This window comes from Capricornis sumatraensis, chromosome 18 (assembly GCF_032405125.1).
Source record: "Capricornis sumatraensis isolate serow.1 chromosome 18, serow.2, whole genome shotgun sequence".
NCBI lineage: Eukaryota > Metazoa > Chordata > Mammalia > Artiodactyla > Bovidae > Capricornis > Capricornis sumatraensis.
Genome location: NC_091086.1, coordinates 15,621,146 through 15,636,799, shown reverse-complemented (window position 1 = coordinate 15,636,799; position 15,654 = coordinate 15,621,146). Strand labels below are relative to the sequence as shown.

The following is a 15,654-nucleotide window of genomic DNA, read 5'->3' as shown; positions in this document are numbered from 1 at the left end:
AAGCTGAGTGCCGAAGACTTGATGCTTTTGAACTGTGGTGTTGGAGAAGACTCTTGAGAGTCCCCTGGACTGCAACGAGATCCCACCAGTCCATTCTAAAGGAGATCAGTCCTGGGTGTTCTTGGGAAAGAATGATCCTAAAGCTGAAACTCCAGTACTTTGGCCACCTCATGTGAAGAGTTCACTCATTGGAAAAGACCCTGATGCTGGGAGGGATTGGAGGCAGGAGGAGAAGGGGACGACAGAGGATGAGATGGCTGGATGGCATCACTGACTCGATGGACGTGAGTTTGGGTGAACTCTGGGAGTTGGTGATAGACAGGGAGGTCTGGTATGCTGTGATTCATGGGGTTGCAAAGAGTCAGACACAACTGAGCAACTGAAGTGAACTGAACTGAATGAGTTTTGTACATTTATGTTTTTAGGATATTAATTAATATACTTTTCTTTAATAAGCATTCTTTACAACTTGAAGAATGTTGTTTTATCGTTTCTTGTTCTGGTGGCAATAAAATCCCTCAGCTTTTTTGTTTGCATATGTCTTTATCCTTTGTTTCTGAAGGAGAGCTTTCTGGGTATAATATTTTGGTTGACAAGTGTTTTTCTCCCTCAATATTGTGAATATGTCATTCCACTCTTTCTGAGCCTGCAAAGTTTCCATTGAGAAATCTGTTCGCTGTCTTGTGGGGGCTCCTTGTATGTTAAGAGTTGCTTTTCTCTTGCTGCTTTCAGAATTCTCCATTTATTTTTGACTTCTGACAGTTTAATTATAAATTCTTGATGTAGCCCTTTTTTCATTTAACCTATATGAGATTTGAATGTTCATTTCTCTCCCCAAGCTTGGGAAGTTTTCAGGCGTCTAACCCAAGTTTTAGCCTTTACTAACCAGCTGACTTGTGGCAAGTTGCTTAACATAACTGAAGCTTTCCTTAACTCAGTAAACTCAGTTTAGTTTTGAAAAACAGAGATAATATGACAGTACTTTGAAAATTATTAAGCAGTCTGTTTACCTGAAACCAGTTGGCAATGATCAGTCAGCATTCTGAAGTAGAATTTACAATTATGTTGTTAAAAGAATGTTTTTCTTAAATTTATGTCATGGAAATAAAAACCATGCTGCTGCTGCTGCTAAGTCACTTCAGTTATGTCTGACTCGGTGTGACCCCATAGACAGCAGCACACCAGGCTCCCTAATCCCTGGGATTCTCCAGGCAAGAGCACTGGAGTGGGTTGCCATTTCCTTCTCCAATGCGTGCAAGTCAAAAGTGAAGGTGCAGTCGTTCAGTCGCATCCGACTCGTAGCGACCCCATGGACTGCAGCCCACCAGGCTCCTCCATCCATGGGATTTTCCATGCAAGAGTACTAGAGTGGGTTCCCATTGCCCTCTCCAAAAAACCATGCTAGAGTACAGTTAACATGTTCATTGAGCATAGTCAGTTGAATGTAGCAATGGGAATATCCCTAGTAAAGCTCATTAATTAATATACAATGCGAAAAGAATCAAGGACCTAATTTACTTATTTTGTATATTTGTATTTTCATGTGTGGGCTTATTATTTAGAAAGATTTTCTTTCACTTTTATAAATGTCTTAATATTGCCATCTGAAGAATATTGTGATTATTATTTGCCAGATAAGTTGATTTGATATATGAATTTAAATCATATTTGGCCAGTCAAGAACCATAATTGTCCAGTATGTTTTACTTAGTAGTTTACTTAATGTATTTAATTTATATAATGACAACTTATTTGTCTCCCTGTATCTTGACTGAAAAGTTTCCATTTCTAAAAACCTAAATGCAACTCCTTACTAAACTCCTTGAATAAATTATGAAGTAAATGACCATTGTACTTCATAGCTTCTAACACATACAGTCCTTAGCACGTAGTGGAAACTGTCATGTGACTTTAAACAGTATGTTCTTATGTTTTGGTTTTCATCAAAGACATGTTTCTAGTGGTTGGAATATTTTCATATTAATCAGTACAGCCTGCAGGCTCACTCTTTCTTCTGTTTCCTGTCATTTATGGTACAGCTAGGACACTGCCGCTCATTAGGATAAGAAATTCATAAAAATTGCCAAGAGCAGATTTATTAAGTTAATATAATGATTCTCAACTGGCTCTATATTGGAACCACCTGGGAGTTATTCAGACATACCCATGCCTGGGTCTTAGGTCCCACTCCCATGTAGAATCATAGGGAACAGGCATCATATTTTATTAAGCTCCCAATGAGTATAATGTGCACTTAGGACTGAGAACCACTGGTTTAAATAACTTAACATACATGGAGAGAGAGACCAATTGTGATATAGTTAAATCTTGTTTTAAAAATCAACAGGGAATTGGTGTTTTAATGATGAAAATTATGTAACTGAAAGTTAAATATATGGGAAGTATTACTCCTATCAGCCTTTTATTTTGTTGTGTAATAAAAAGTTTGTATTGAAAAGCAAAGTGTAGTTATCATACCTGAACTTAAAGAAAGGAGACCCTTAAGTAACAGAGCTTTTGAGTTCTTGAGAATTCATGAAATAGAAAGAAGAAGATAAGCCTTCCTATGAACTCTAGACCCAAGAGTTCCGTTAAGGGTTAGTCACATGTTCCTGAGGTGGCAGAATTAGAATAATATGGCAGCATGGTTCAGTGCACAGGCTCTGGAGTTCAGTGGATCTGAGCTTGAGTCTTGCCTTTGTTCTTTGCTATCTTTATGACCTTGGACACATTACTCAACTTGTCTGAAGTCTGTTACTCTTCTACAAAGTGGGGGTGAAATAGTAATCCCTACTCATGGAATTAAATGAGATCATGCATATATATCATTTAGTATATTTAGTGGCACACAGAAGTGCTCCATAAATGATAACAGGGTTGCTTATTACTAGACACAGTCCATACTTTGGTTTGCCACATACTGGCTGGGCAAGCTACTTAACCTCTTTGAACTTCAGTTAACATAAAGTGGAGTTAATGTCTACCTCATAGTGCTGCTGTGAATATTAAGTAAACTGAACTATATATAAGAAGTAACTGATTGTAGATTACAGTGAGTTTTGAGATCAAGTTTTCCTTCTTGTCACCTGCTCATTTTGATACTAGTCTTTTTAAAAAAATGTTTGTTTGTAAACTTTAGTTGCATGTCTAGTCATCTTCAGAGGTCTTCCTGAAAGGGCACCCTAAGAATACATTTATTTAAATCTTCCATAATACTTATCTTCCATTTCCTTTTTCTTTTCTGTTAATCTTTCAGCTCTTAGATGACAATATATTGTGAAGTCAGAGGATTGTAATTTTAACCTCTTAGCATAATTCTTCCAAGTGGTGAACAAGATCCTAGTCAGTAAGTCAGGAACTGTTTAAACCTACTATGTATCTAGCACCATGTAACATCAGAGGGTCCATATGCTGTGATCCCTGCCCTTTAACCTGGTTGAGCTCATTTCCTCAAGTAGCTTGGCCTCAGTGGTTGCTTTTACTTTTTCCTCTCTTCTTTTTTGATCCTTAATCTCTGATTACTTTATAGAATCTCTTAAAGAACCTTCTAGTTCTACTGATATCTTTTATTTACCAAGCCTATTGATATTTCATTCTCTGACATTAAAAAAAAAACCTCATTTTTAAAAAGTTTTAATAATCAGCTACCTTTAGATTTTTCCTTTGTCCCCTTCATACCTGAAATTTGGTTCAATTTCTTCTAAAAGTTTTTATTAAATAACTTCTTAAAAAATAATATGATCTTTTTAGCTCTGTAGGCATCTCTGATTTTTTTTCTTCTGTGTTCATCATAGTATTTTTTTGTAAAAAACCAGTATGAGAGACATTTTATTTTGAAAGATCTGATTCACATTCAGTAAATGATTCAGCAAATTACTTAAGCTGTATTTTGATTTATCTGCTTGTCAAATGAAGATAATACTTGCCACCTACTTACAAGAAAGGGATGTTGTGAAGATTAGACTTAGAATGTTCTGAACTCATTTACTCAAGTACTATTAAAATATCTCATTTTTATTTTCACACTATATACATACTGCTTTTTTAGATCTATTTTTATAATAGTGAAATATGATTTTTACTTTTCTCTTTCACCTCACTACTAAGATATCAAATGGTTCTTTAGTCTCCATGGATTGTAGCCTGCCAGGCTCCTCTGTCCATGGAATTCTCCAAGCCAGAATACTGGAGTGGGTAGCTGTTCCCTTCTCCAGGAGATCTTCACAACTCAGGGATTGAACCCAGGTCTCCTACATTGCAGGTGAATTCTTAACCCACTGAGCCACTAGGGAAGCCCAAAGATATCAAATGGTTCTTTAGTATACAAATGGTTTTCTTTATTATTAGTTTCCAGGTTACAGAAATTGATGTTTCTGTTTAAAAGGCAGTCTTATCAGGTGCCTAGAGACTGAACTCTGGAACCAGGTTTAGTTGGGTTTGAGTCATGGCTTGTCATTTGCTGAGTAACCTTGGGCAAGTTACTTCTCTGTGCCTCAGTTTACTGATCTATAAAATGTAGTTAATATCTTACAGACTTCTGAGGAATAACTAAGTTACATAGTTCTTAGGGCATTGCCTGGCAGTCAAAGAAAATATTAGCTATTACTATAATAGACAAAATAATAAGATATGGTTAATTTTGGCTCCTTCTGAAACATGACAGCCCTTCCTCTAGCAAACAACTCCATTTTAAATGTAAATTGGACAGTTAGATATTCCTGTGACGACTCCTGCCCCTCAAGTGATTTTCCTACACTGCAGCCTGATGGGTTTTTTAAAAACTAATTTTTATTATGAAAATATTATGCTTATTGTAGAAATTAGCATAATACTGCACAGCAGAAGACCCTGTCCTTCCCTATTTCTACTTCCTAGGAGGAGTAGTCCTTTTCCATATTTTTATTTGATCATGTCTTTTATAACTAGTGGTTATGAGTTTATAACCATCTTCACAAGTTTTCTATTAGCCTTAGGATAAAGTCCAAACTTGCTTACATAGTAGTCTGTGAAGCCTTCCTAGCCCTGCCTTCATCTCGCTTTCTCACAGTCTTTTGTTAATTCCTATTGCTGCTGCTGCTAAGTCGCTTCAGTCGTGTCCGACTCTGTGTGACCCCATAGATGGCAGCCCACCAGGCTCCCCCATCCCTGGGATTCTCCAGGCAAGAACACTGGAGTGGGTTGCCATTTCCTTCTCCAATGCATGAAACTGAAAAGTGAAAGTGAAGTCGTTCAGTCGTGTCTGACTCTTCTTGACCCCATGGACTGAAGCCTACCAGGCTCCCCTGCCCATGGGATTTTCCAGGCAAGAGTACTAGAGTGGGTAGCCATTGCCTTAGATCTCAGGTAAAAAGTCACTTCCTCAAGGAATTCCTTTCCTGACCTCTAACTGACCTCTTGGCATAATGTCCCCACAGCCCTTTGTACTATCCCTTACTGTGTTCATTCTCCACTGAGGCAGTGCTGCTCTCTGGGGGGAACGGGCTAGTAACTAAAGGGCTCCATCACTTAGCAGGTGGAGCTGAGGAGTACTTATGTTCATCTTTAAGAATTGTCTAGAGCCTTGAATGACTTCTGAATGTTCCATTAGGGAATCACATAGGCGAAAAAAATCTGTTATAGCTGTCAGAGCCTAAAACCTAACTTAGTTTCACATTTGCATATGGAATTTTTTTGCAGGATTTTAATTAAATGTTGAGTTTTCCAGGAATAAAACTAGTATTATTTGAAGGAAGATTACACCGAGAATTGAAACTCTACCAAAGAATTGGTCACCATTCTGGGAAATCCTGTCACTGATGGCAACATTTATCACATTCATAGTGATTCTCCATATTAGGTAGAAACATCTGACTGCTCAGTAAATATTTGTTTGAATTTAATTGAAATTAGGAGAGAAAAATATGGGAGAAAAGTACTTATATCTTCCTAGCAAAATGTATTTTCTTTCCTCTCTTTTCCTGTTGTTCAGAATTCATATACTTCATTCGTAGACAGTACATCTGACTCTGCCACTGAATGAGAACTTAGGGCAAGGACAGTATTTTACTTACTTTGAGTCTCTAATGCTCACTGAGTACATGGTCATTGCTCAGATTAATTGAATTAATGGACAAGAGTTCTATTTTAATAATTAACAGCAAGAGTATTTATTTAGCAAATACTTAATAAATTACCATAGTGATTCAAAAAGGGCAAAAAGATAGTCACTGCTGTCAAGGAACACATGATGTGTTGCTAAGACAGACCTGGAAATAATTATAATATGGCTGTTGGTGAAATGGAAATAGCCACAAACTATAGATATGTGATGAAAAAAAAAAATCAGTACTTAAGTCTTGTGGAGAGGTCCTACAATAATGTTACAGAAAAGAAATAGTATCCAGTATCAATCATAGTGCCAAGGAAGACACTCAGTAAATACTTGGAAACTGAGTAAATGAGCATATCTCTGATGAGTGAGATGGAGTTTGCCAAATGGTCAGATGTAAAGCGGGCATTCGAGGGCTTCCCTGGTAGCTCAGTGGTAAAAACAAAAATCTGCTGGCCAATGCAGGAAACACAGGATTGATCCCTGGTCCAGGAAGATCTCACATGCTGTGGAGCAACAAAGCCCGTGCGCCATAACTCGAGCCTGCGCTCTAGAGCCCAGAAACTGCAGCTGCTGAGCCCATGCACTCCCCCACAGCAAAAGAAGCCACCACAATGAGAAGCCCACGGGCCGCGACCAGAGAGCAGCCCCCGCTCCCCACGGCTAGAGAAAAGCCCGTGGAGCCACGAAGACCCAGCCTGGCCAAAAATAAGATTATTATGAATAAATAGGGCGCTCCAGAGAGGCAGTCCCCATGCAGAGACTTAGAGGTATCAGAGGTGCAGGTGGTATTGCTGGAGCATGAAAGTTGGACATTGAATTGTAAGAAATAAAGCTGTCCTTGGAGGTGATGGGCCAGATCATGAAGGGCCTCGTCCATGAAAAAGAAGAAGTTAGATTATGTTGCAGGCAGCAGAAAATCATTGATGTAACAAACAAAACTGCTAAATTTCAAACCATACTGTATGCCAGGCAAGTACCTATAATCCTGTTACAGAGTCAGTATATTCTCATTTTATAGTTGGGACACTGAGGCTCAGAGAGGTTAATTATCTTGCCCAGGTTTTCACAGCTACTAAGTGAAAGAACTAGGGCTTAAATTTAGGTTGGTTGAGTCCAGACCTCCTGTCTGCTTTTTAAACTATATTTTATAACCCCTGTAGCAGGGGAAAAAATAGATATTTTTACTTTTAAACTAGTGTGACTTCTTTACCTCCCATCAACTCTAGTAAATTCAAGTTTTTAATGTAAATTCAAGTTCTTAACAGTTTAGGACTCAAGTAAGTTTTAGTCTTCTGAAGACTACAGTTATTTTACAGTTATTTACCTCTTGTAAACTTTTTATTCTGGTGCCATCTTCTATATAGATAATTCAAATAACTGTCTTGGTTTTTATTGAAATGCCATTTGTGGGGGAGGGGGCACTCACCATTGAATGTCATGGACCAGTCAGCATGATGGCATCTGGTCCCATCACTTCATGGGAAATAGATGGGGAAACAGTGGAAACAATGTCAGACTTTATTTTGAGGGGCTCCAAAATCACTGCAGATGGTGACTGCAGCCATGAAATTAAAAGACACTCACTCCTTGGAAGGAAAGTTATGACCAACCTAGATAGCATAGTAAAAAGCAGAGATATTACTTTGCCAACAAAGGTCCATCTAGTCAAGGCTATGGTTTTTCCAGTGGTCATGTATGGATGTGAGAGTTGGACTGTCAAGAAAGCTGAGTGCCGAAGAATTGATGCTTTTGAACTGTGGTGCTGGAGAAGACTCTTGTGAGTCCCTTGGACTGCAAGGAGATCCAGCCAGTCCATTCTAAAGGAGATCAGTCCTGGGTGTTCATTGGAAGGACTGATGCTGAAGCTGAAACTCCAATACTTTGGCCACCTCATGCAAAGTGTTGACTCATTAGAAAAGACCCTGACTCTGGGAGGGATTGGGGGCAGGAGGAAAAGGGGATGACAGAGGGTGAGAGGGCTGGATGGCATCATGGACTCAGTGGACATGAGTTTGAGTGAACTCCAGGAGTTGGTGATGGACAGGGAGGCCTGGCGTGCTGTGATTCATGGGGTCGCAAAGAGTCTGACACAACTGAACTGAAAAGAGAAAAATTTGAAGTACTAATTCCATTTTGGAAACATTTCTGAATCTTCAATATGTAAAAAGAATAGTAATTTTAAGAAAATTTAATATTAATCTTGATATTCTATTTAATTTATATAGATGTAGTTCACTGCTTAAGTAAATGATTTCTACCTCATAATCCTGGTGTACACATTTAGCTTGAAATACTTCAGATGTTATCCAAATAACCCTGAGATATCTCTGGCTACCTTAAGGTATTATTCTCCTAATTTTAACGACTGTTACTGTAGTAAGTCCTGGAGATAGAGATGGCAGTGGTTGCACAACAGTGAAAATGTACTCAGTGCCACTAAACTGTACACGATGAATGGTTAAAATGCTAAATTTTGTATTATGTATATTTTGTTATTGTTGCTGTTGAGTCACTCACTCGTGTTTGACTCTTTGCTACCCAATGGACTGCAACATGCCAAGATTCCCTGTCCTCACTGTCTCCCAGGGTTTGCTCAAACTCATGTCCATTGAGTTGATGATGCCATCCAACCAACTTATTCTGTCACCCTCTTCTCCTCCTGCCTTCAATCTTTCCCAGCATCAGGGTCTTCTCCAGTGAGTCGGCTCTTAGGATCAGGTAGCCAAAGTATTGGCTTCAGCATCAGTCCTTCCACTGAATATTCAGGATTGATCTCCATTAGGATTGACTGGTTTGATCTCCTTGTAGTCCAAGGGACTCTCAGGAATCTTCTCCAGTACCACAATTCAAAAGCAACAATTCTTCAGTCCTCAGCCTTCTTTATGGTTCACCTCTCACATCTGTACATGACTACGGGAAAGAGTCGTGACTCTTTGCAACCTTGTGGACTGTAGCCAGCCAGGCTCCTCTGTCCTTGGGATTTGCCGGACAGAAATACTGAAATGGGTTGCTATTCCCTTCTCCAGGGGATCTTCCCGACCCAGGGATTGAACCCACGTCTCTTAATGTCTCCTGCATTGACAAGTGGATTCTTTACCACTAGCACCACATGGGAAGATAGTTTTCACTCTATGGACCTTTGTCAGCAGAGTGATGTCTCTGCTTTTTAATATGCTATCTAGGTTGGTCATAGCTTTTCTTCCAAAGAGCAAGAGTCTTAATTTCATGGCTGCAGTCACCATCTGCAGTGATTTTGGAGCCCCCAAAATAAAGTCTGTCACTGGTTCCATTTTTTTCCCCATCTGTTTGCCATGAGTGATGGGACAGGATGCCATGATCTTTGTTTTTTGAATGTTGAGTTTTAAGCCAGATTTTTCACTCTCCTCTTTCACGTTTTTTCAAGAGACTCTCTAGGTTCTCTTCACTTCCTGCCATAATGGTGGTGTTGTCTACATATCTGAGGTTATTGATATTTTTTCTGGCAATCTTGATTCCAGCTTGTGCTTCATCCAGCCTGGCATTTCTCATGATGTACTCTGCGTAGAAGTTAAATAAGCAGAGTGACAGCATATAACCTTGATGTACTCCTTTCCCAATTTTGAATCAGTCCATTGTTCCATGTCCAGTTCTAATTATTGCTTCTTGACTTGCATACAGGTTTCACAGGAGGCAGGTAAGGTGGGCTGGTATTCCTGTCTCTTTAAGAATTTCCCACAGTTTGTTGTGATCCATACAGTCAAAGCCTTTAGTTAATGAAAAGTCAGTGTTTTTCTGAAATTCCTTTGCTTTTTCCATGATCCAACAGACGTTGGCAATTTGATCTCTGGTTCCTCTGACTTTTCTAAATCCAGGTTGTACATCTGGAAGTTTTCAGTTCACATAATGTTGAAACCTAGCTTAAATGATTTTAAACTTTACCTTGTTAGCATCTGACTTGAACGCAATTGTGCAGGAGTTTGGACATTCTTTGGCATGGCCCTTCTTTGAAAACTGACCTTTTCCAGTCCTGTGGCCACTACTGAGTTTTCAAATTTGCTGACATACTGAGTGCAGCACTTTAACAGCATCATATTTTAGGATTTGAAATAGCCCAGTAGACATTCTACTACCTCCATTAGCTTTGTTCTTAGTAATGCTTTCTAAGGCACACTTGACTTCAACACTCCAGGATGTCTGGCTCTAGGTGAGTGACCACACCACATGGTTATTGATATAACCATGGATATAGTTCTTTTGTGTATTTTTATATAGTTCTTTTGTGTATTCTTACCTACCTTTTCTTAATCTCTTCTGCTTCTGTTAGGTTCTTCTGTTTCTGTCCTTTATTGTGTCCATCTTTGCATGAAATATTCCCTTGGTATCTCCCAAGTTTCTTGAAAAGATCTCTGTCTTCCCCATTCTGTTGTTTTCCGCTATTTCTTTGCATTGTTTACTTAAGAAGGCTTTCTTAACTCTCCTTGCCATACTCTGGAACTCTACATTCAGTTGGGTATACCTTTCCCTTTCTTCTTTGCTTTTCTCTTGTCTTCTTTTTTCAACTATTTGTAAGGCTTCCTCAGACAACCACTTTGTTCTTGCATTTCTCTTTCTTTGAGATGATTTTGACCACCACCTCCTGCACAGTGTTAGGAACCTGCATCCATAGTTCTTCAGACACTCTGTCTACCAGATCTCATCCCTTGAATCTATTCATCATCTCCACTGTATTCTCATAAGGGATATGTTTAGGTCATACCTGAATGGACTCATGGTTTCCCTACTTTCTTCAGTTTAAGCCTGAATTTTGCAATAAGGAGCTCATAATCTGAGCCACAGTCAGCTCCTGGTCTTGTTTTTGCTGACTGTGTGGAGTTTCTCCATCTTCAGCTGCAAAGAATATAATCAATCTGATTTCAGTATTGACCATCTGATGATGTCCACATGTAGTGTTGTCTCATGTTGTTGGAAGAGGGTGTTTACAATGACCAAGTGTGTCCTCTTGGCAAAACTCTGTTAGCCTTTGCCTTGCTTCATATTGTACTCCAAGGCCAAACTTGCCTGTTTCTTCAGGTATCTCTTGACTTCCTACTTTTGCACTCCAATCCCCTATAATGAAAAGGATCTCTTTGTTTGGTGTTAGTTCTAGAAGGTCTTGTAGGTCTTCACAGAACCATTCAACTTCATCTTCTTCAGCATTAGTGGTTGGGGCATGGACTTGGATTTCTGTGATATTGAATGGTTTGCCTTGGAAACAAATAGATCATTCTGTCGCTTTTGAGATTGCACCCAAGTACTGCATTTCACACTCCTTTGTTGACTGTGAGGACTACACCATTTCTTCTAAGGGATTCTTGCCCACAGTATTAGATATAATGGTCATCTGAACTAAATTCACCCATTCTGGTCCATTTTAGTTCACTGATTTGTAAAATATTGATGTTCACTCTTGCTATCTCCTGCTTGACCACATCCAGTTTACCTTGATTCATGGACCCAACATTCCAGGTTCCTACGCAGTATTATTCTTTACAGCATCAGACTTTCATCAGACTTTACAGCATCAGACTTTACTTTCACCACCAGACACACCTACAACTGAGCATCGTTTCCACTTTGGCCCAGCCTCTTCATTCTTTCTGAAGCTATTTCTTCACTCTTTCCCAGTAGCATATTGGACCACCTACTGGCCTGGGGGACTTATCTGGTGTCATATCTTTTTTGCCTTTTCATATTGTTCATGGAGTTCTTAAGGCAAGAATACTGGAGTGGTTTGCCATTCCCTTCTCCAGTGGACCATGTTTTGTCAGAACTCTCCCCCAATGTGCATCTATTAAAAAATGAAAAGTTAAATCTATATGTAGTGGCCTGGAATGATGGCCATTCAATGTTGTGTGTTTAAAAGTTGTAGAGTTATTTAATAATAGAGTATAGTATGTGGCATGATCCTAAAATACAAACCAGAACAATATATATGTTTGAGAATAGAGAAAGGTGTAGATGGATTCATATCAGACTAGTAAAACTGATTCTGTTAGGGCTATAAGTTTAGTGATGGACTTAAATTAACTTTTTGTACAACCGTGTTGTTTGATATGTTGTAATATTGTTTTTGTAATTGTTTTTGAAATTTCTGAAGTAAAAAGGCCAGGAGAGAAGGGGGAGTTGTTTTTAACGATAGAAATTATAATAGGGATCACAGTATGAGTTGCTGACCAAGAATGGTACAAGAGAAACCTTGGTACTAGTAGTGGTCTTTATCTTGATGCAGATGTTGGTTACACCAGGTGTATTCACTTTATAAATATCCATCTAGTTTGTACGCTTATGATTTGTACAGGTTATTGTACGTATCAATTAAACGTTTCTTAAAATTATGGCACAGAAATACAATGGAATACTGTTTTTAAAAATACTTTAAATATTTAATGATATATGGAATTGACCCAGAAACAAGTCTTATCATTATAAAATATATAAACACACAGAATGAAGACTCCAATAAAAAACATGACAATATTATTAATAGATATTATGTCCAGATACCAATTTTCTGTTTGGGGGTTAGGGGTTTGAGTCATTGAGGAAGTTGGTAAAGTTTGGTAAAGAAAACCATATTACAGGATATTAAGCAGAAAATAAAAGTGAAGGAGAGAGGGAACAGTTTTTTTTACAAATATAAGAAAGAAAAACAATACTAACTATTGTTAGTTAGTATGTTTTTTTAAACTAACTGTAAGGTCAGGTAACTTTTTTTTAACCCCAGCTAGGAAGAGACTCCTACTAGGAAGGGACTAATTTCAGATTTCAAACTATCAAGTATAATAGTAGATAGTTATGAAAAAGCCTCTCCTTCAGCAAATTCATACTGAATTACAAATAATTCATGCTGGATACTTAAGTTTTGTTTCTGTTTAAGCATTTAAAGAAACTGTCATTGATAGGCTAGTTTCTATTGATTATAGTAGATGCAGCTCATAGTACTCCTCCCAGTTTTAACTAACTATTGTAATTTCCTGTGATCTTTTTGCTCTACAGTTACCACTCAGGGGACAAATAATATCCCCTCCAGCCAGAGTGATAATAAAATAAGAAAATGTTTGTGAAAACACATTAATAGAATTAAACACTATCCAGTTGTAAAGTTACATTCTTTTTCTTGTTTTTTCTTCAGCCCAAAGTCATTAGTTGTGAATGTCGTTATTTCAGGTGGAGTTTAACTTAAGTTCAAAAGTTGAAGTTTATGAAAGAATGCATTTTTTTCAGTCGTTTTGCAAATGTAAATGCCACATGTAGTGTTTATTCAAGTGTGAATTGTGATGCAATCCATTTTTAATATTTTAGACTAAATATTAGTATTTAGTACTTTATATACCAAATTTAACTATAAACATTTGTTTTTTCTTCTAAGTATTGTTGAGCCGTCAGGGGAATTAGCAGGCTTTTTGCCCTATTAACAGTCATTCTTAATTATTAACCATGTTAATTGAGAATGATTAAAATCCCAAATCAGATCTCCAGGTGTCTCGCAGGGGGGTTGCTTTTTTTAGATTAGCCCTTAAATCAGTAATAATCTGGGTGGAAACTAGAGTTGGGTTCGGTTGGAGAAAACTGCGTGGCACTAGGACCCAGGGGGCTCCCGTGAGCGGATCTAGGGGCCAGATTGCAAATTCGCGGTGACTCAGTCTGGTCGGCTCCTTGCGCTCAGCGGCCGCGGCGGCAGCAGCAGACGTTGGCGGCCGAGCTGCTAGGATCAGTTCCCCCGGGTTTCACCGTCTGAGACTTCCTTCGGGGCGCCCCAGGCAGGTCCGAGGCGTCCGGGGAGCGCAAAGGGTCGTTGTGGCGGGGAGGAACGGGGGGTGCTCGGCGCGGGAAGCCCTCGGGCCTGTGCACGGGGAGTAACATTTGCTCCGTCTCTTCCTGTGTCTGGCTTTATTTGCAGCAAACCAAGATGGAGTATGAGTGGAAACCTGACGAGCAAGGGCTTCAGCAAATCCTGCAGCTGCTGAAGGAGTCCCAGTCCCCCGACACCACCATCCAGAGAACCGTGCAACAAGTATCCTTTGCGAGGCCTCGCCGCCGCCCGCGCCGCTCTGCCGCGCCGGGCCCGCTCTAGGCGGCCGGGAGGCTCCCGCCGCCCCTCCCCCTCCCCGCTCCCGGATCCCTCCGCCCTCCGCGCGCCCGCCCGCGAGCAAGGCCCGCCCGCCGCCGCCGCCGCCGCCGCCGCCCCTGCCCGGCGCCTCGCGCACGCGGCCCTCGTGCCCCGAGTCCGGGCCGCCGCCTGGCCTGGCGGCTTCCGGCTACGAGAGGCCGGGGGCGTCTGGCCGCTGCCCGCAATCGCTACATGTGCGCCGGTCGGGCGCCACGTCCTCGCTCTCGGCGGGCCGCTCGAGAAGGCGGAGCGGCTGGGTGCCGGCGCGGACCCCCGGCGAGCCGGCCCACACAATGCGCCGGGCGCGGAGGGGGCGGCGGGCGAAGCGAGGGGCCGGGCGGGCTTGCTGCGTGCGCGGCGGCGCTCGCCGGCCTGAGTGGGGTGGAGCCGGCGCGGGGTTTGAACTCCTGGGTGTGGGGCCCGGGGTTTCTTCCAGGCCCTGGTCTTGAAGAGCCGACCTAGGAATGAGGGCTCCCAGGACTCACCTCGGGGCTGTTCAGGCTAACACCTGTTGCGAGCTCCCTGCCTCCCAAGTGGGAAATCTGGCTGGAGACGGTCTGCTCAGTTACCCAAGTCTTGACCGAGTTTGCTGGTGTAGCGGTCCTGTTGCTAAGGCTTTACTGGCAGAAAGGCTTAACAGAAGAACCAGAACCTCTGCTGTGTGTGCTGTCTGCAGTGCCCTAAACTGCGGTCAAATGGAGAGCTCGTCCTGCATCTAATAAAGGAAACATTCACCCAATTATAAAATAACTTATTTTAAGATGAAGTTAATTGTTTAAAAACTTCAGGTTTGCAAAAAATGTCTCTTGATTTTTATTGTTAATAAAGAGGGAAAATTGATTAGTATGGAATTTGGTAAGCTCTTTTGGTGTAGTTTGGACTTAAATTTAAAATACGATAAACTTGGGGTTAAATCGAATTACTTGAGAAGCTCTGGTAAATAAAGTTTCTCAAAGTACTGCATTGCTGTAACTTAAAACCTCGAATAGGCGAGTAAGTAGCCTTTTGGTTAATTAATACTGCTTATTTTAAAATGGAGGTGTTAATATTTAGGTCTGCTTGGTTTGGTTTGTTTTTCTTTTCTTTCTTAAGCCATTCTGCTAAATACTGCAGTACTGAGGGAATAGTAGTTGGTTTGGGGTGTATTGGAGCTTGTATTTGAAACGTTGCTGTTGCTCAGTCTTAATTTGTATTATCATAGCTTTAGAAATGATAGAAGTTGATTTTTGATGAATTATAGGTGTTAGTATGACAGTTAAGTTAGCCAAGTCCCAAACCACATTGTAATTTATTCTGTAGCATTGTATATCATAATTTCTTGTTTTAGTGCGTTATTAAGTACTCTTTGTATGGTCAGTACTGTGTGTAGGCTAAGAATCAAATTTACAGTTAATTCTGTATGCTTGGAGCATAGTATACTGTCTGCATAAGGAAC

The 15,654-nt window shown here is 40.3% G+C and overlaps 1 protein-coding gene across 1 annotated transcript in view; it reads left to right on the top strand.

Annotated features, from left to right (window-relative positions):
* TNPO1 (transportin 1) overlaps nucleotides 1–15,654 on the top strand; it is an 82,833-nt gene that overhangs the window by 24,319 nt on the left and 42,860 nt on the right. Inside the window, exon 2 of the mRNA XM_068990376.1 lies at nucleotides 14,010–14,123. Coding sequence (XP_068846477.1) covers nucleotides 14,010–14,123 — 114 coding nt within the window. The remainder of the gene's footprint in view (nucleotides 1–14,009; nucleotides 14,124–15,654) is intronic.